The sequence below is a fragment of the Oncorhynchus clarkii genome, chromosome 19 (genome assembly GCF_045791955.1).
Source record: "Oncorhynchus clarkii lewisi isolate Uvic-CL-2024 chromosome 19, UVic_Ocla_1.0, whole genome shotgun sequence".
NCBI lineage: Eukaryota > Metazoa > Chordata > Actinopteri > Salmoniformes > Salmonidae > Oncorhynchus > Oncorhynchus clarkii.
The window spans coordinates 51,851,926-51,873,251 of NC_092165.1; the positions used below are offsets into that span (position 1 = coordinate 51,851,926).

At 42.1% G+C, this 21,326-nt stretch overlaps 1 protein-coding gene across 2 annotated transcripts in view; it reads right to left on the minus strand.

The window, feature by feature from the left end:
- LOC139375364 (arf-GAP with SH3 domain, ANK repeat and PH domain-containing protein 2-like) overlaps nucleotides 1-21,326 on the minus strand; it is an 86,984-nt gene that overhangs the window by 23,619 nt on the left and 42,039 nt on the right. For both annotated transcript variants that reach the window (XM_071117078.1, XM_071117077.1), the window contains exons 3-5: nucleotides 20,372-20,517; nucleotides 16,278-16,352; nucleotides 4,016-4,065 (exon numbers count right to left, since the gene is read on the minus strand). In XM_071117078.1, coding sequence (XP_070973179.1) covers nucleotides 4,016-4,065; nucleotides 16,278-16,352; nucleotides 20,372-20,517 — 271 coding nt within the window. The remainder of the gene's footprint in view (nucleotides 1-4,015; nucleotides 4,066-16,277; nucleotides 16,353-20,371; nucleotides 20,518-21,326) is intronic.

Sequence of the window (21,326 nt, forward strand, 5' to 3'; positions counted from 1 at the left end):
TAGGTATATAGCGGGTGAGGGCATATCCATCCAACCGCTCAGACGAGCTCCAGCTAGATGTTTTTTCACATTCCTAGTTCTCGCTGGATTTAAACGTTGTACGTAAAATATTGTCTGCTATAGCTTTAAAAATAAATAAATGTGACTCTGGATGACAACATAATTATGTTTGTTTCCACCATTACGTCTGTTTTCCTAAAGAAGTTACATTGCCGCGAAACTAACGAATATTGCGATATTGGTATAGTCCCTAAGTGTTATTTTTAAAATGTTATTTCACCTTTATTTAACCAGGTAGGCTAGTTGAGAACACGTTCTCATTTACAACTGCAACTTGGCCAAGATAAAGCAAAGCAGTGTGACACAAACAGCAACACAGAGTTACACATGGAATAAACAAGCGTACAGTCAATAACACAATAAAAAAAAAGAAAGACCTATATACAGTGTGTGCAAATGGCGTGAGGAGGAAGGCAATAAATAAGCCATTGTAGCGAAGTAATTACAATTTAGCAGATTAACACTGGAGTGATAAATTAGCAGATGATGATGTGCAAGTAGAGATACTGGTGTGCAAAAGAGCAGAAAAGTAAATAAAAACAATCTGGGGATGAGGTAGGTAGATTGGGTGGGCTATTTACAGATGGACTATGTACAACTGCAGCTATCAGTTAGCTGCTCAGATAGCAGATGTTTAAAGTTAGTGAGGGAAATATAAGTCTCCAGCTTCAGCGATTTTTGCAATTCGTTCCAGTCACTGGCAGCAGAGAACTGGAAGGAAAGGCGGCCAAAGGGTGTGTTGGCTTTGGGGATGACCAGTGAGATATACCTGCTGGAGCGCGTGCTACGGGTGAGTGTTGTTATCGTGACCAGTGAGGTGAGATAAGGTGGAGCTTTACCTAGCATGGACTTATAGATGACCTGGAGCCAGAGGGTCTGTCGACGAATATGTAGCGAGGGCCAGCCGACTAGAGCATACAAGCCGCAGTGGTGGGTGGTATAAGGGCTTTGGTAACAAAACAGATGGTACTGTGATAGACTGCATCCAGTTTGCTGAGTAGAGTATTGGAAACTATTTTGTAGATGACATCGCCGAAGTCGAGGATCGGTAGGATGGTCAGTTTTACTAGGGTAAGTATGGCGGCGTGAGTGAAGGAGGCTTTGTTGCGAAATAGAAAGCCGATTCTAGATTTGATTTTGGATTGGAGATGTTTAATATGAGTCTGGAAGGAGAGTTTACAGTCTAGCCAGACACCTAGGTATTTGTAGTTGTCCACATATTCTAGGTCAGAACCGTCCAGGGTAGTGATGCTAGTAGGGCGGACGGGTGCGGGCAGTGAACGGTTGAAAAGCATGCATTTGGTTTTACTAGCGTTTAAGAGCAGTTGGAGGCCACGGAAGGAGTGTTGTATGGCATTGAAGCTTGTTTGGAGGTTAGTTAACAGAGTGCCCAAAGAAGGGCCAGATGTATACAGAATGGTGTCGTCTGTGTAGAAGTGGATCAGGGAATCACCCGCGGCAAGAGCGATATCATTGATATATACAGAGAAAAGAGACAGCCCGAGAATTGAACCCTGTGGTACCCCCATGGAGACTGCCAGAGGTCCGGACAACATACCCTCCGATTTGACACACTGAACTCTGTCTGCGAAGTAGTTGGTGAACCAGGCGAGGCAGTCATTTGAGAAACCAAGGCTATTGAGTCTGCCGATAAGAATACGGTGATTGACAGAGTTGAAAGCCTTGGCCAGGTCGATGAAGATGGCTGCACAGTACTGTTTTTTATCGATGGCGGTTATATCGTTTAGTACCTTGAGTGTTAATCTAACATCTACTGCTGTTCCAAAATACCTTAATCACGCAGTTACTCCTTCAGCATTGTGACTCGTGATGCCACACCAATTTGATTAATAAAGGCACTTAAAGAAGTCACAGTTCCTGATGCTGCTCCACAAACATTTATCTGCCTCAGTCATTTTGTGTGGCTTCCTTTTTTGGTCAAAAACTTTCATATGGAAACACTTCAAGATGAGACTTCTTTCATTAATAAAACCTCTACAAAGCTAACACATTAATAGAGAAACAGCTAAAACCAGCCACATGTAGCGCAGTCGCCACAAGAGCCAGGAAAGACAGTTGACACAGAGATAGTAGATCAACTGGAACTCAAACTGTAGGGACAACAGCAGGGTGCTCGCAAACCAGTTTAACCATATACACTTGTACCTGTATAAGGTTGAAAATGACAGATTTGGGCACTGATAAACAACTAAATTGGAAACCAGTGGCTGTACAGTAACATGCTCTATAGTTGCCAATTGGGCAACTTTTGCAAATGTTTTGTCTGAGTGAGGGAAATGCTGTAAATTAAGAGGACTTTATGTATTTTGAAAGATTACATGTTGAGGATTCTAATAAATACAGCTTTGATGTCATATAAGCAAGCCAAACACCAGTGAATCAAAATGTGAGCTTCATATTTTCTTATCATAAAACTCATGTCATATACAATGTCAATGTTTATGATCACTGTGTTTGAGGTACAGTTTCAAGATGACATGGCATCATACCCTGGGTTGTTCTGAACAGAATAAGTCTGTGTTTGTCTATGCACACCAAAATTATTATCTGTTTCCCTGAATTGCATTGTGAAAGCCTAACACTAATATTGTATTTTATAATTTAGCTAGTCATGTTGGAAATAGAACAGGCTTTCAAATGATGCTTTCTCTAATTCATAAAAGGCACAGCTAGGAGAGCTTAAAAAAAACACCTTATAGTTGACTCTTCTTTGAATCATAAAAGTGCATTGAAATTACTTAGGAACTGTGCACACTTTGGAGAGACATCAGGTAGTCCCTCGCACTCAAACCCTTGTAATTGTTTGTCTTATGTTGCACCTACCCCACATTTTCCAGGAGTAGTCTTATCATGTTACTGAACGTATACAGAGTATTTTCTGATTTTGTTATCAACAATGTAATTAGCGGTTGTGTCCTCACCTTTGGTCTAATAATTTTCCCATAATCTTGAAACTGTTCCCTTTCAATTGTTACCATGGTTATGCATATGTTTTTTATTTGTCTTCTGTAAGATACATTTACATTTACCCCATCCTTATAGCACAATTCCCATGGGGGTAAAGGGTTAAGGCAGTTGGGGCCAGAGTAGAGTTTGAGGCAAAGAGTCTCATCGCTTGTGTCTGTGAAATATGAAAGGCGTAATAAATCGCAGACGAAGAGATTCGAGAGATTATGGAGATGTGAGAACCGATCGGATTGTGATCGGCAAAACTCAAAGAACATCAAAGCAGATGGGACAACGATGTTCTCGATCAAGCATAGTACTGCCCTCCATTGATAGCAGACTAGCAGAGAGGGGAGGGGGCATCAATGGAGGAATATAAAACGGGGTCAAAGATATGGCATCCGGTTGAACTTTGAACTTGGTACAAAGTCAGTACTGTCTCGTCATCAGACTGGTGTTGGAGAAGAACATGTATTACCCTTTCAGTATAGAATGTCCTTTGCAGCTTGGAAAATATATCAGAGTGCTATAAAATGTCATATACCGCTGGCATGCAAAATCACAATGACGTCAGTGTGGATAGAGGGGTGTACAGAAGGGATGATTTGTTATTGAGGGTGTATTCATTAATTGACGACCACAAGGTGAGGTTGGTTGGGAAATGGTGATTATTACAAGCACAGACAAGGAACAACACAAATATCACATTGCATCTCATTCAACATATTGCCTATGCATTTGATGATCAAATTGGACCTCACCGATGACAATTACTGTATACGGTCAAATGCAAACTATTATGATAGCACCAATATCTAAAAGGTTATCAAAATGCTTGAACAGATTTCTATAGTATGGCCATAGTACAAACTAATGGACCAAAAGACTATGGAATGACCATCTGATTGTCTTTCTACTCTACGCTAATATTGTGAATGGGCCAGAACCTAATTTCATATTGCTGCTAGTAAAATATTAAAATCCTTACACTTTCGTTTCGTAGTCTTTCCAGGCCTTATCAAAAGGCTTTTTCAGGTCCTGTGAAGAAAAAAGCAGAAAAAAAACAGGTGTCAACATTTGAATTTAAATTCAGAAACAGAATGTAGACTAATGATGATCAGATGAAGCAGATGCTAAACTACAGGACTGTTTTGCTAGCACAGACTGGAACATGTTCCAGGATTCTTCTGATGGCATTGAGGAGTACACCACATCAGTCACTGGCTTTATCAATAAGTGCATCGATGACGTCGTCCCCACAGTGACTGTACGTACATACCCCAACCAGAAGCCATGGATTACAGGCAACATCCGCACTGAGCTAAAGGGTAGAGCTGCCGCTTTCAAGGAGGGGGACTCTAACCCGGAAGATTATAAGAAATCCGGCTATGCCCTCCGACGAACCATCAAACAGGCAAAGTGTCAATACAGGAATAGGGTTGCAAAAGAGTCGGACACTTTCCAGTAAATTTCCGGAAACTTTCCCTGGGAATTTGGGGAATTTTGCTTAAATTCATCAATAAAGTTAGCTTATAAACAGTGTGTTACGTCCGTCGTAGGAATGAGACCAAAGCGCAGCGTGGAAAGTGTACATCTTACTTTATTTAGAATGAACACCCAAAACCAACAAAAGATCACCGAATGAACAGTTCTACAGGGCTATACAGCAACTGTGCAAAAAAAAAAAAAAAAACAGGATCCCACAAACTCAGGTGGAAAACAGGCTGCTTAAGTATGATTCCCAATCAGAGACAACGATAGACAGCTGCCTCTGATTGGGAACCATACCCGGCCAACAAAGAAATAGAAAACTAGAATGCCCACCCAAATCATACCCTGACCTAACCAAATAGAGAAATAAACAGGCTCTCTAAGGTCAGGGCGTGACACAGTGAACCTTTTTTTGTGGGACACACATAATGCAATTCTAGGTCTTGTGGCATATTTTGGTTCAACTATCCACAGTTCAATGGAATTGCAACCCTCTGCATGCACAGTGCATTCTTCCATTGCATGTGCAGCTGATTCTCAATATCTTGCACACTAATGAGATGCTATTGAGCCCACACTACTACACTGTCTGAGCCAAGGACTACATGCTTTCTGGTAAGTTTTGATTACAATACTGGGTGGGGTGAATATACTTTATATGACATACATTTTGGTTTTGATTTTTTGGTTAACTAATAAATAATAGCCTACAGCAAAGTGTGTTTAAATCATTACTAACTTGTTAACAATTTCTGCTAGTTAGTTTTTGCTACCCTGTTTGTTTTAGCTTGCTGGAGCCTGCTTACATGAGGAGTGTTAATGCATACATTTCCATACATGTTTCATTTTAAAACATTTATCTTGCAAAAGGAGGAATTGTATTTTTTTTTTTTTTTACAATTTTTTTTCTAATTCTTACAGGAAAATGCCACGGGCACTATCTGATGCGTGGAGACATTTCACTGCAGCTAATGTAGAAGGAAAAGCTGTGTACAATTGCAAATGCTGTGCCAAATCATATGTGAAGAACATAACAAAGACGCAGAATCATCTGGTCAAGTGTATAAAGTTCCCTCAGTGTTCACAACAAGCAACCTCTGACAAAAGTCCCTTTATTTCTATTTGAGGTAAAAATGATGAATCAGATACCTCATCGATAGTCCTCCTGGAATCAGAAGTGTTTTTGACTCAATGGAGGAACGTAGTCAGAGAAATGCTGATGAATGTCTTGCTCGAGCTGTGTATGCAACTGGTTTACCTCTGATGCTCACAGGCAATTTTTATTGGAAGAGATTTATGAATGTTCTTCTCCCAGTATACACCCCTCCAACCAGACATGCTTTATCTACTAATTTGCTGGATGCAGAGTTCAACAGAGTTCAAGTGAAGGTCAAGCAAATCATACAGAAAACAGACTGTATTGCAATCATCTCTGATGGGTGGTCGAATGTTCGTGGGCAAGGAAAAATGTACTACATAAGTTCCACCCCTCAATCAAAATTCTACAAGAGCACAGACACAAGGGACAACAGACACACCAGTCTCTACATCGCAGATGAGCTGAAGGCAGTCATCAATGACCTTGGACCACAGAAGGTATTTGTACTGGTGAGAGACAATTGTGCAAACAAGAAGGCTGCTTGGTCTAAAGTGGAGGAGTCCTACCCTCACATCACACCCATTGGCTGTGCTGCTCATGCATTGAATCTGCTCCTCAATGACATCATGGCACTGAAAACAATGGATACACTCTACAAGAGAGCCAAGGAAATGGTTAGGTATGTGTAGGGTCATCAAGTTATAGCAGCAATCTACCTCACCATGTCATGCCCTGACCTTAGAGAGCCTTTTAATGTCTCTATTTGGTTTGGTCAGCATGTGATTTGGGGTGGGCATTCTATATATTTGTTCTATGATATTGTGTTTCTATGTTTTGGCCTGGTATGGTTCCCAATCAGAGGCAGCTGTCTATCGTTGTCTCTGATTGAGAACCATACTTAGGTAGCCTGTTACCACCTGGTGTTTGTGGTAACAGTTGTTTCCTGTTTTGTGACCTTTCAGGACTGTTTTGATGTTCGTTGTTTCACTTTGTTATTTTGTATTTCGTGTTCAGTTATACTAAATTAACATGGACACTTACCACGCTGCGTTTTGGTCCGATCTTTCCTGTTCCTCAGATGAAGAAGATCGTTACATACATGAGGTGTACGACTATGATTAAACTGGGTATCATTCACAAGTGATAATATATAATTCACAAGTGATTAGCTAATATTGTCACCCATCAGACTTTTCTCGATTTAATCTTGTCGTTACATATACTAAATAACGTGTGTGAAATGCGTTTTGATTTAGAATGGACCATTATCATGCACCAGTCACGAAATAGGGGCGGGGGAAAAAATACATGTAATCTCTGCACTTAAATTGTGAATGGAGAATGCTTTTCCTGTGGTTCATTTTCATGCCAGCCTGGCAGGCTATACTCCTGTTGTAAAGACAAGCAATGTTCTGAATATTTGCTTAATATTAGGAAAGTTGACAAATAAATATAGTAGGCCTAGCCTAAAGAAAGTTGATGAGACCCTAGTCCATCACTCTTTCCTTACACAATTTCATAGCCTATAGAAATGTTGCGCAACATGAGCTCATGAAGTGTTTGATTCAATTTGATTTTAATTGATGTCAGAGGGATTAGAGGGACAATAGAGTGCTGAGTACCAGGCAGTTAGCAAGTTTGTTAGGCTACTAACGACCATCAGCAGCATCAGAGCTTGGAGTAGCCTAAATACCGTTACTAAACAGTCAGGTGGAATTTGACTGCCTTCATGACTTGTGACCGCCGGTGTGCCAGTAATACGGTCACCGCAACAGTCCTACTCATGATTAAATGTTTTAACATTTCTCTTAACAACAATCCTTGGAGGTTTCTTTGGTACCTTGGTGTTCATGGCTATGGTGACAATATTATGGTCTGTCCAGGCCACTGGCATTGATCTGGCTTTTAAGCATTGCAATGGTATATTACAGAAGATCAGATCAATGCACGCGTCTGAACGGTGACCTAACTTAGTAGTATCATTAACCAATTGTTTCAAACCACAGCTCTCAGCATATATCATTCATTTAGTTATATTTTAACTATTATGATCCTTACAATTTATATTAAAATCACCCAAGATAATTGCATCTCTGTTACTATCTGTGGCCTGCTCAAACCCAGTGCATAAGTCATCCAGATAGGACACCTTAGAGCTAGGAGGTCGAAACACACATCTTACCAATATGGGTGCCTGGTGAAGCAGATGTACTTGAGCCCATAGTGACTATATTTGACATACAGTGCCTTGCGAAAGTATTCGGCCCCCTTGAGCTTTGCGACCTTTTGCCACATTTCAGGCTTCAAACATAAAGATATAAAAATGTATTTTTTTGTGAAGAATCAACAACAACTGGGACACAATCATGAAGTGGAACGACATTTATTGGATATTTCAAACCTTTTTAACAAATCAAAAACTGAAAAATTGGGCGTGCAAAATTATTCAGCCCCCTTAAGTTAATACTTTGTAGCGCCACCTTTTGCTGCGATTGCAGCTGTAAGTCGCTTGGGGTATGTCTCTATCAGTTTTGCACATCGAGAGACTGACATTTTTTCCTATTCCTCCTTGCAAAACAGCTCAAGCTCAGTGAGGTTGGATGGAGAGCATTTGTGAACAGCAGTTTTCAGTTCTTTCCACAGATTCTCGATTGGATTCAGGTCTGGACTTTGACTTGGCCATTCTAACACCTGGATATGTTTATTTTTGAACCATTCCATTGTAGATTTTGCTTTATGTTTTGAATCATTGTCTTGTTGGAAGACAAATCTCCGTCCCAGTCTCAGGTCTTTTGCAGACTCCATCAGGTTTTCTTCCAGAATGGTCCTGTATTTGGCTCCATCCATCTTCCCATCAATTTTAACCATCTTCCCTGTCCCTGCTGAAGAAAAGCAGGCCCAAACCATGATGCTGCCACCACCATGTTTGACAGTGGGGATGGTGTGTTCAGCTGTGTTGCTTTTACGCCAAACATAACGTTTTGCATTGTTGCCAAAAAGTTCAATTTTGGTTTCATCTGACCAGAGCACCTTCTTCCACATGTTTGGTGTGTCTCCCAGGTGGCTTGTGGCAAACTTTAAACAACACTTTTTATGGATATCTTTAAGAAATGGCTTTCTTCTTGCCACTCTTCCATAAAGGCCAGATTTGTGCAATATACGACTGATTGTTGTCCTATGGACAGAGTCTCCCACCTCAGCTGTAGATCTCTGCAGTTCATCCAGAGTGATCATGGGCCTCTTGGCTGCATCTCTGATCAGTCTTCTCCTTGTATGAGCTGAAAGTTTAGAGGGACGGCCAGGTCTTGGTAGATTTGCAGTGGTCTGATACTCCTTCCATTTCAATATTATCGCTTGCACACTGCTCCTTGGGGTGTTTAAATCTTGGGAAATCTTTTTGTATCCAAATCCGGCTTTAAACTTCTTCACAACAGTATCTCGGACCTGCCTGGTGTGTTCCTTGTTCTTCATGATGCTCTCTGCGCTTTTAACGGACCTCTGAGACTATCACAGTGCAGGTGCATTTATACGGAGACTTGATTACACACAGGTGGATTGTATTTATCATCATTAGTCATTTAGGTCAACATTGGATCATTCAGAGATCCTCATTGAACTTCTGGAGAGAGTTTGCTGCACTGAAAGTAAAGGGGCTGAATCATTTTGCACGCCCAATTTTTCAGTTTTTGATTCGTTAAAAAAGTTTGAAATATCCAATAAATGTCGTTCCACTTCATGATTGTGTCCCACTTGTTGTTGATTCTTCACAAAAAAATACAGTTTTATATCTTTATGTTTGAAGCCTGAAATGTGGAAAAAGGTCGCAAAGTTCAAGGGGGCCGAATACTTTCGCAAGGCACTGTATATTGTCATCCCTCCTCTTAAAGGGTATATGATTCTGAATGTACAGTGCTACACTCCCACCATTCCCATTCCTGTCCCTTCCAAGTAGACTACATCCATTAATGTTAATTTGCCCATCATTAACAGATGCATCCAAATGGGTTTCGGTCAAAGCAGAAATATGAATATTATTTATGTTGACCAAGTTAAAAACCTCATGTATTTTGTTAGGAAGGCTAACCTTAGCTATACGCAGCCCTTTCCTTGTCAAGTGAAGATTGATAGAGCATGTTTTTGTTATACTGTAGTTGAAGTTGTCATGACACACTACAACACAGGGATTGAAATAGCCAGGGAGTTACTCTAGAGTCCGACTCTTTTTTTGTGTTCTCCTAAAATGACATCCCCAAATGTAACTGCCTGTAGCTCAGGACCTGAAGCAATGATATGCATATTCTTGATACCATTTGAAAGGAAACTCTTTGAAGTTTGTGGAAATGTGAAATTAATGTAGGAGAATATAGCACATAGGATCTGGTAAAAGATAATACAAAATATAAAAATGTGTTTTCAATTTTTTGGTTTTGTTCCATTATCTTTGAAATGCAAGAGAAAGGCCATAATATTGCAGTTTAGGCACATAGATTTAGCAGTGTGTGTGCAAAGTTTCAGATTGATGCAGTGAAGCATTGCAATACTGCACCGTATTTTGTATCAAGTCTAACCAAATGTGCCGAATTGGTCAAGTGATACATTTTCAAGTACATAACTATAGAGAATGGTAATACAATATGGTATGGTATGATATGGTAATACAACATTTAAATTTACACACTCCCAGGAATGTCATACATGATGGTGGATCACTAGCTTATACACTAACTTTCACACATCTAGATGGCCAGGCGGGGAGGGTGTGGAGACAGCTGCGGTTCAAGCTGTAGAACCCAGTTCCTACATTTGAATATAATTATTATTTTTTTTTATCAAACAAATCTATGCTACATGAGTCCCAATACAGTTGCCTGTTCATGTAAAGTTTATCCATCACCAAGGACTCGTTGGTTCAGGCAACACTTTTCTTTCATGATGGGATACTGTTTATTTCTCCTTTCATTGAGCTCCATGGGGAAGTGATCATTCATTCCAAAATCAGTGTTTCTGAGTTCTCTGCCCCTGCTCTTCGCCATTTCCTTTTGCTTAAAATGTTCAAAACATGCAATAACAGCCCGTGGCCTATTTCCAGAGGCCTTACCCTTTCTATGGACTCTGGAGAAAGGGACATTACGCACAACATCTGTGGGCAGTTTTAGTTGAGTTGACATAAAGTCTCAGACAGTGTCCTTACAGCCTATGCTGTTGTCATTCTCCGGTATCCCTGAAAATATGATTGTCCCGCATTGATCGACACTGTACATCAAGCAAGGTTCTTTAAGTTGTTTGTTCTCCCTTTGCACCACCTCCACCTTGCTATGAATAGAGTCTACAGTACCTTTCAGCGCCGTATTCTCTTTCCTTAGATCATCAATCTGACATTGGCTGAATTTTAGACTGGCACATAATGCATTGTTGTCCTCTCGTAGTATATTCAAGACATCAAGTTTGGCAAGCCTTTCATTGATGGATTTCAACAAGTCAACATCCATATCTGGTGAAGAAGCCAGATGTGGAGGTCCTAGTCTGGTATGGTTACATGTGGTCTGCGGTTGTGAGGCCGGTTGGATGTACAGCCACATTCTCTAAAACAACGTTGGAGGCAACTTATGGTAGATAAATTAACATTACATTATTTGGTAACAACTGTGGTGGACATTCCTGCAGTCAGCATGCCAATTGCACACTCCCTCAAAACTTGAGACATCTGTGGCATAGTGTTGTGACAAAACTGCACTTTTTAGAGTGGCCTTTTATTGTCCCCCAGCACAAGGTGCACCTGTGTGATGATCATTCTGTTTAATCAGCTTCTTGATATGCCACACGTGTCAGGTGGATGGACCATCTTGGAAAATAGTGAAATGCTCACTAAAGTGGATGTAAACAAATTTGTGCACAACATTTGAGAAAAATAAGCTTTTTGTGCATATGGAACATTTCTGGGATCTTTAATTTCAGCTCATGAAACATGGGAGCAACACTTTACATGTTACGTTTATATTTTTGTTCAGTATATTTCAGACTGACATGTCTTCATTCCATTTTCTTTTTTACATTTTGGGATTGTGTGTGTATTGTTATTGTATCGTTAGACATTGCTGCACTGTGGGAGCTAGAATCATAAGCATTTTGCTGCAATAAACTCAACACTGTTTCAGTGGCTGCACCACTGAACAGCTAAACACATTTCCCATCGTAATACGGTAGCGTTCAACAGCTGTTCGATCAAATGCTAGATTATGCAACCCCTTTTCCAGCCTGCACCAATGAATAAACAGTGATTAGGGACAAACAAAAACAGACATTAACGGGTGAAATTGCCTGTGTAATTTTCTCTCCATACACTGCAGCGGTGGCCGTAATCGCTGCTTCTGAGGCCGATGAAAATACTGTTAAACATGATGAGATGGATTAACTGATTGTACTGCTAATTTGTTTCTTTATTGTGGATTTTCTGACTGCATCCTGATCACTAACTTCAGAGAGCACGGGTTGCTACAGTATCATGATTTTCTAAATGGTATTGCTCCTTTCTGCTGAAGCCTTAAAATGTAACAGTGTTTTTCAAATCAAATCATTATTTCAGTGGCCGCCATAAAGGCATTTTTATAATGTTATTAACTGGAATGAAAAAAGGTGGTGGTATAAAATGTGACGCATCCTGGAACAAAAGCTCATCTTTCTAAAGCTTTGTTACAATAAATGTACTACCGCATTATTACAATCAATCTGGAGCTATTTTGCTGTCATATTAAACATATTGCCTGAATCTCATTTTTACAGTTCTAGGATGCATCCCAAATGGTACCCCCTGGTTTAATTTATTCTAGACTTCTACACTACTGTCCTTGTCTTAGTAAACATAAAAATGACAGATTTCAACTTCAACCTGTTCTTGCTGCGGTCAAGAGCACCTGTTAAAAACCCATGATTTATGATGCTACCACTCCCTAATCTGTTCTTGGTGAGGAATAAAGGTGAGATCATTCCTTTGGCAGAGGTGCTAGGAGCTAAAAGGCTCAGTGATCATTCCGTGTGGGCGGGTGGGTTTCACAATTCACTGGCCCACTATGCGGGGGATCATCTGGGCTCACATCAGTCGGGACTCAGGATCTACCCACTACTTGCTTGCGTGTGTGTGTTCATAGATACAAAGGATCAGAACGTTTAGCATTGGAAGGGATGACGTCATCCCAGTGTCCAGTCCAGTCCGTAAATCCCCATGGCTCTGGTGTTTGGTGGCCTCAGCACTTTCCACCAGTCTGTTTATGTTCAGTGTTTGGAGTTGGAAGGTGGGTTAGGTGGAGCTGTGGCCCCCAGTCAGCAACAATAACCTTTCCACCAAGTAAGAGGGCATTAGCCAGCACTTTGCCACAGACAGACAGGGAGTGTATGCTGTGTCATCGTTAGTTGTGTCCTATTCCAGTTTGGACTAAGGAGATTTCAGTAGAACTTCACATACAGTGTATGACGTTCCAACTGAAGTACTTAACCAATATGAATCTTGGCTTACTTTAAGCTTTCTAGGGCTGTCTTTGACTCAGTAGAAGCAGACTGGACCCAGGCTAGTGTAGCGAGAAACACTGTAACCTTGAACACACACCCACACATATGCATGCAGGCACATAGGCCTACACACACGCACGCAGGCAGGTAGGCATGCACGCATACACACATGAATGCATATACGCAAACACACACACTGAGTTCACAGTGCCGCAGGTCAGGAGTGTATGAGTCATTCATCGTCCATACGGAAGTAACATTAAAATTCCAAAGTGAAAGGAAACTGAAAACGCAGGGGTCCTAACCTCATAACTCCACAGAGCAGCATGTCAAATCCTCAACATCCTTTCCCTGTTGAGGTGGGAACAGCAGGAAGAAGAGATGAGTGGAGCGTAAAACAGCCTCAAATTAGTTTTGAACTAAATGGTTATGGTGTGAAAACCCTGTAATCTCAGCTCAATTACTGTCAGTCTCCCATGGGAACGGCTAAGTACCATCCCAGACCGCAGTCACTGAAAATATACGAGCCAATGTCAAGCCAACGTTGTCGACTCTACAAAGTGCTTTAACCGTCTCTACAAAGTGCTTTAACTCAACCCCCAGCCATACTTACACAATGCATTTACTGAACAGTATTCATGTCTGTGACATACTCACAATGAACATAAGACTATTGAATCTGACGTGGTCTCCTCTTGATGATATCCAGGTGATTTGGGAAATATAGCAATACGATCATGGGAGTAGGAAGGACAGGAGTGTCTGTTTTATGTTTGAGTCAGACTAGATGAAACCCTAATTAGGCTAGAGCGGTGTGTCTGGGATGGAGGGTCTCTCTCTCTCACTCCCTACCCAACACTACTCAGGCTGGTCTAGACGCCTTCCTCCTGCTCTCCACAGGTACTTTCCCTGGGAGAGGAAAAGAGGAATAATGATGAGATAGTGAGGGGGGATAGCGAACGGTACGCATTGCAAGCTGGGATGGAAAGTCTTCAATTCGTCACTTTCTGTCTCTCACTCATACAAACATACTTTCTCTCGCTCCCTCAGTGGTAATGGATAGACAGGATAAATGAGTCAGAGCAGAGCACCATGACTAGCACCTCATTAGCCCCATGTCAAGAGTGTAAGGAGAGTCCCCAGTCACCATGTCAAGAGTGTAAGGAGAGTCCCCAGTCACCATGTCAAGAGTGTAAGGAGAGTCCCCAGTCACCATGTCAAGAGTGTAAGGAGAGTCCCCAGTCACCATGTTAAGAGTGTAAGGAGAGTCACCAGTCACCATGTCAAGAGTGTAAGGAGAGTCCCCAGTCACCATGTCAAGAGTGTAAGGAGAGTCACCAGTCACCATGTCAAGAGTGTAAGGAGAGTCACCAGTCACCATGTCAAGAGTGTAAGGAGAGTCACCAGTCACCATGTCAAGAGTGTAAGGAGAGTCACCAGTGGGGTAGTGAGCAGATCTGCACCATTCTCCCTCTCTGTCAGTGTTCACAGTTCAGAGGCCTATGGCTTCACTCTCGGCAGACAAGAGAGGCTCTGTACACAAGTCTGATGTAGCCTGTCGATGCCAAAGTTACAACGGAGAGAGAGAAAGACAGAGGGAGAGGGCAAGGGACAGAAACAAGAGTGGCCTCCAAGAAAGCAAGATAATGTATGAGTGATGAGAAGCCATGGGGTAACTAGGGAGTACTGTAGCTAGCTAGTGACTAGCTAGTAGTCTTTCTTAGGAGAGAGAGAGAGAGAGAGAGAGCGAGAGTGAATAAAAGAGAGAGACAGAGAGAGAAGGAACAGCCTCATTAGTGCTAGTACACATCAGACAGTGGCACTTATGACCCACGTGGTTGTGGTGCAGAGGTCAGAGCAGAAAGTAATGAGTGCTGATGGGATTAGAGGCCTGGCAGACTGGAGGGGTGTCTGGGCTGGGCCTGGTAGACTGGAGGGGTGTCTGGGCTGGGCCTGGTAGACTGGAGGGGTGTCTGGGCTGGGCCTGGTAGACAGGGGGGGTGTTTGGGCTGGGCTTGGCCAAGTAGACTGGAGGGGTGTCTGGGCTGGGCCTGGTAGACTGGAGGGGTGTCTGGGCTGGGCCTGGATGGGTGTCTGGGCTGGGCTGGACCTGATAGACTGGAGGGGTGTCTGGGCTGGGCTGGACCTGGTAGACTGGAGGGGTGTCTGGGCTGGGCCTGGTAGACTGGAGGTGTGTCTGGGCTGGGCCTGGTAGACTGGAGGGGTGTCTGGGCTGGGTTGGGCCTGGTAGACTGGAGGGGTGGCTGGGCTGGGCCTGGTAGACTGGAGGGGTGTCTGGGCTGGGCCTGGTAAACTGGAGGGGTGTCTGGGCTGGGTTGTCTGGGGCCGGCCTCCCATGGATATAGACAGGATTCTGACTGCATTCCTGCAGTATGCTGTCTGCCCCATCACACGCTGGCTGGCTGACTGGTTTGTCCTGGAGCTAGTAGAAGACTTGACATGTGTGATGGAGTGTAGTTAATGTGTTGGCTAGTGCAAGAGTGGTATGCTGTTTATAGTTTCCACCCCCAACACACACACACATAGGAAATCATGGGGTCTGGGGTAACACTGTACCAGCAGGAAAACACTCATCTCATACAGCTTCTCTGTTCTCTACGAGGTACAAAACATTGCTAGTACCTAGTAATTACCATCACACACACAGAAGCGTGAGTTACCACAGTACAGCAGGGTAATAGGAGAACCTTTACCTTCATACAAATCCCTATAGAGGTCTAATAACAAACACCACACAGTCCAAAAGAAAGACATGGAGGATAGTGTGAGTGTCCAACATAGAGACATGGAGGATAGTGTGAGTGTCCAACAGAAAGACACGGAGGATAGTGTGAGTGTCCAACAGAAAGACACGGAGGATAGTGTGAGTGTCCAACAGAAAGACACGGAGGATAGTGTGAGTGTCCAACATAGAGACATGGAGGATAGTGTGAGTGTCCAACAGAAAGACACGGAGGATAGTGTGAGTGTCCAACATAGAGACATGGAGGATAGTGTCAGTGTCCAACATAGAGACATGGAGGATAGTGTGAGTGTCCAACATAGAGACATGGAGGATAGTGTGAGTGTCCAACATAGAGACATGGAGGATAGTGTCAGTGTCCAACATAGAGACATGGAGGATAGTGTTCCTCACCCCTTTGACTCCTTTCAGGTCTCCTTTCAGCAGGCTGTCCAGAGGGAAGGTGATGATGTTGTTCATGTTCTGGAACTGAATGGACACAGTGGAGAGAAGCTTAGGTCAGAGAGGGTTTAACACAAGCATGGGTGAATAGAGACAACCAGATATGTTGCATGTTGTTTAAATGTCCTCACCTTAGCTGGTTGTGTATGTGTGTGTGTGTGTCTGTTCTCAATGTCCTCTTGTAAAGACATTACCTCTGTATACGGTGAAACTGTGTGTTAAATTTCCTCTAAAGGGACATCTGCTGTGGAATTAAAGGGATATGCAGTGTTTTGGCAAGGGTGTGGTGGGGGGGGTACACTGCTACTAGCATTAGCTCAATTACACGCCAGCTGTTCCCATAGGCTTCCAGTCATTGACACAACAACTATCCATTTAAAAGCGCATCTCAGCAGAAATGTTAGACTATCTATCTATTTATATATATATATATATACACGCACATACATAGAGTATCAGTCAAAGGTTTGGACACACCTACTCATTCAAGGGTTTTTCTTTATTTTTACTATTTTCTACATTGTAGAACAATTGTGAGGACATCAAAACTATGAAATAACACATGGAATCATGTAGTAAACCAAAAAGTTTTAAACAAATCAAAATATATTTTATATTTGAGATTCTTCAAAGTAGCCACCCTTTGCCTCGACAGCTTTGCACACTCCTGGAATGCATTTCAATTAACAAATCAAATTCAAATCAAATGTATTTATATAGCCCTTCTTACATCAGCTGATATCTCAAAATGCTGTACAGAAACCCAGCCTAAACCCCCAAACAGCAAGCAATGCAGGTGTAGAAGCACGGTGGCTAGGAAATAGATTTGTTAAAAGTTTGTTAAAAGTTAATTTGTGGAATTCCTTTCCTTCTTAATGCATTTCAGCCAATCAGTTGGGTTCTGACAAGGTAGGGGTGGTATACAGAAGGTAGCCTTATTTGGTAAAATACCAAGTCCATATTATGACAAGAACAGCTCAAATAAGCAAAGAGAAATAGTCCATCATTACTTTAAGACATGAAGGTCAGTTAATGCGGAAAATGTCAATAACTTTTAATGTTTCTTCAAGTGCAGTCACAAAAACACTCAATCACTATGATGAAACTGGCTCTCATGAGGACTGCCATAGACCCAGAGACCTCTGGGAAGACCCAGAGACCTCTGCTGCAGAGGATAAGATCATTAGAGTTAACTGCATCTCAGAAATTGCAACAAATAAATGTTTCAGAGTTCAAATAACAGACACATTTCACAATCAACTCCCTTCACAGAACGGCGCAAACTGGCTCTAACCAGAATAGAAAGAGGAGTGGGAGGAACTGGTGCACAACTGAGCAAGAGGACAAGTACATTAGTGTCTAGTTTGAGAAACAGACGCCTCACAAGTCCTCAACTGGCAGCTTCATTAAATAGCCAGTTTGCGTTGTTCTGTGAATGGAGTAGTACACAGCGTTGTACGAGATCTTCAGTTTCTTGCACGGAATAGCCTTCATTTCTCAGAACAAGTATAGACTGACGAGTTTCAGAAGAAAGTTCTTTGTTGCTGGCCATTTTGAGTCTGTAATTGAACCCACAGATGCTGATGCTCCAGATACTCAACTAGTCTAAGGAAGGCCAGTTTAATTTCTTGTTTAATCAGGACAACAGTTTTCAGCTGTGCTAACAATTGCAAAAGGGTTTTCTAATGATCAATTTGCCTTTTAAAATTATAAACTTGGATTAGCTAACACAACACAACGTGCCAGTGGAACACAGGAATGATGGCTGCTGATATTGGGCCTCTGTACGCCTATGTAGATATTCCATAAAAATCTGCCATTTCCAGCTATAATAGTCATTTACAACATTAACAATGTCTACACTGTATTTCTGATCAATTTTATGTTATTTTAACGGACAAAATAAATGTGCTTTTCTTTCAAAAACAAGGAGATTTCTATGTGACCCCAAACTTATGAACAGTAGTATATATACTGTATATATACAGTGGGGCAAAAAAGTATTTAGTCAGCCACCAATTGTGCAAGTTCTCCCACTTAAAAAGATGATAGAGGCCTGTAATTTTCATCATAGGTACACTTCAACTATGACAGACAAAATTAGAAAAAAAATCCTGAAAATCACATTGTAGGATTTTTAATGAATTTATTTGCAAATTATGGTGGAAAATAAGTATTTGGTCACCTACAAACAAGCAAGATTTCTGGCTCTCACAGACCTGTAACTTCTTCTTTAAAAGGCTCCTCTGTCCTCCACTCGTTACCTGTATTAATGGCACCTGTTTGAACTTTTTATCAGTATAAAAGATACCTGTCCACAACCTCAAACAGTCACACTCCAAACTCCACTGTGGCCAAGACCAAAGAGCTGTCAAAGGACACCAGAAACAAAATTGTAGACCTGCACCAGGCTGGAAAGACTGAATCTGCAATAGGTAAGCAGCTTGGTTTGAAGAAATCAACTGTGGGAGCAATTATTAGGAAATGGAAGACATACAAGACCACTGATAATCTCCCTCGATCTGGGGATCCACGCAAGATCTCACCCTGTGGGGTCAAAATTATCACAACAACGGTGAGCAAAAATCTCAGAACCCCACGGGGGAACCTAGTGAATGACCGGCAGAGAGATGGGACCAAAGTAACAAAGCCTACCATCAGCAAGGGCATTGAAGATGAAACGTGGCTGGGTCTTTCAGCATGACAATGATCCCAAACACACCGCCCGGGCAACGAAGGAGTGGCTTCGTAAGAAGCATTTCAAGGTCCTGGAGTGGCCTAGCCAGTCTCCAGATCTCAACCTCATAGAAAATCTTTGGAGGGAGTTGAAAGTCCGTGTTGCCCAGCAACAGCCACAAAACATCACTGCTCTAGAGGATATCTGCATGGAGGAATGGGCCAAAATACCAGCAACAGTGTGTGAAAACCTTGTGAAGACTTACAGAAAACGTTTGACCTCCGTCATTGCCAACAAAGGGTATATAACAAAGTATTGAGATAAACTTTTGTTATTGACCAAATACTTATTTTCCACCATCATTTGCAAATAAATTCATAAAAAATCCTACAATGTGATTTTCTGGATTTTTTTCTCTCATTTTGTCTGTCATAGTTGAAGTGTACCTATGATGAAAATTACAGCCCTCTCATATTTTTAAGTGGGAGAACTTGCACAATTGGTGGCTGACTAAATACTTTTTTGCCCCACTTTATATAAATAAAACAAATGACATATTTTTAGAAGCGGTGGGAACAATTTAGCAGCGGTAGGCCACCGCAACTAAATTAATATAGGGGAAACACTGAGTATGTGTTTCTGTGGAATTCCTAAATGATGGCATTAAAGACTATCATCCTGCTCTAACTGTTTATCCCCTGGGGTCAGAATGTAATCTGGAATGGGATAGATCAGTTTTCCATCGCAGCTTCCAAAGTGCTACTTGGAGACCAAATATCTGCTGGATCCAATTTACTCAGATCCTGCTTTGACTTCAAAACAAATTCAAACAACCCTAAAGCTTTATTAGAAACACCTGACAGCCATTCCAGAGGATTTTGCCTCACAACAGGAACAACGTCAAATTACACAGAGCTAATTCACTGTTGATTTAATCTGTGTTGTCTCAAGAACTGACCACATGGCTTGCCAGGTATGGAAATAGATTGCCATGTTGGAGTCAGGATGGAATGGCTAATCTCCTGGTTTTGATTCCCGGCTACCTCCACAATCAAATGTATTTATAAAGCCCTTCTTACATAGCTGATGTCACAGTGATGTATATAAATCCAGCCTAAAGCCCCAAACAGCAAGCAATGCAGGGGTAGAAGCGGTGGCTAGGAAAAACTCCCTAGAAAGGCCAGAACCTAAGAAGAAACTTACAATTATTTAATCCCAAATTCCTCAAGATAGTAGTCTTTTCATCAGTCTGAACAAATTCTTAGTTTGAAGGTAAGCATTTCCCTGTAAGGTTGTATTTGGCGCATGTGAGAAATAAAATGTGATTTTAAGGTGCATAACAGAACAACATTTCAGTCTTCATTCTCACCAGGTTTTTGAAGAGGGCGGTGAGCTCCTTGGTGAAGACAGAGAACTTCAGGAAGGCAGAGCCCAGGTCGGGGTCATCCCTGTAGACACAGTTCTCCCCAAACTTCTCGAGGGCCTGGGTGTACTGCTCCTCATTCTCCACATGGGCTGACACACAGGAGAAAAAAAAACAAAGGATGACTACGGAGGACAAGGTGATAGAGGGGACTAAGGAAAATGGAAAGAAGAAATGAATGGAAAGGTAAAGTGTACAGACAAGGACTCCCTCTCCCTCTCCTGTAGTTAATTCAGCCATAAACTTTAAAAGGCACTGGGGAGACATCTCAGTGTGAGTGTGAGTAGTCGAACAAACAAGTGTATAACTCTCTAGCTCACTATGCAGAGTGGCTGCACCATTCCAGTGTGCCATTTAACAATCACTCTGCCAGCATGTTATTCAGGTATGTACTTACACAGTGTTCTCAGCAGAAGAAGACACACACACACACTAACTTTCTTATCTTTACATGGCAAAAATCAATCCCACTCCAATTCGCATACCGCCCCAACAGATCATGCAATCTTTATTGCACTCGAAACTGACCTTTCCCACATGGACAAAAGGAACACCTACGTGAGAATGCTATTCATTGACCACAGCTCAGCGTTCAACACCATAGTGCCCTCAAAGTTCATCACTAAGCTGAGGATCCTGGGACTGAACACCTCCCTCTGCAACTGGATCCTGGACATCCAGACAGGCCACTCTGAGATGGGAAGGGTAGGCAACACATCAGCCACGCTGACCCTCAACACGGGGGTCCCTCAGGGGTGTGTGCTTAGTCCCCTCCTGTACTCCCTTTTCACTCACGACTGCGTGGCCGTGCACGACCCCCACACCATCATTAAGTTTGCTGACGATAAGACAGTGGTAGGCCTGATCACCGATGATGAGACCTGGCAGTGTGGTGCCAGAA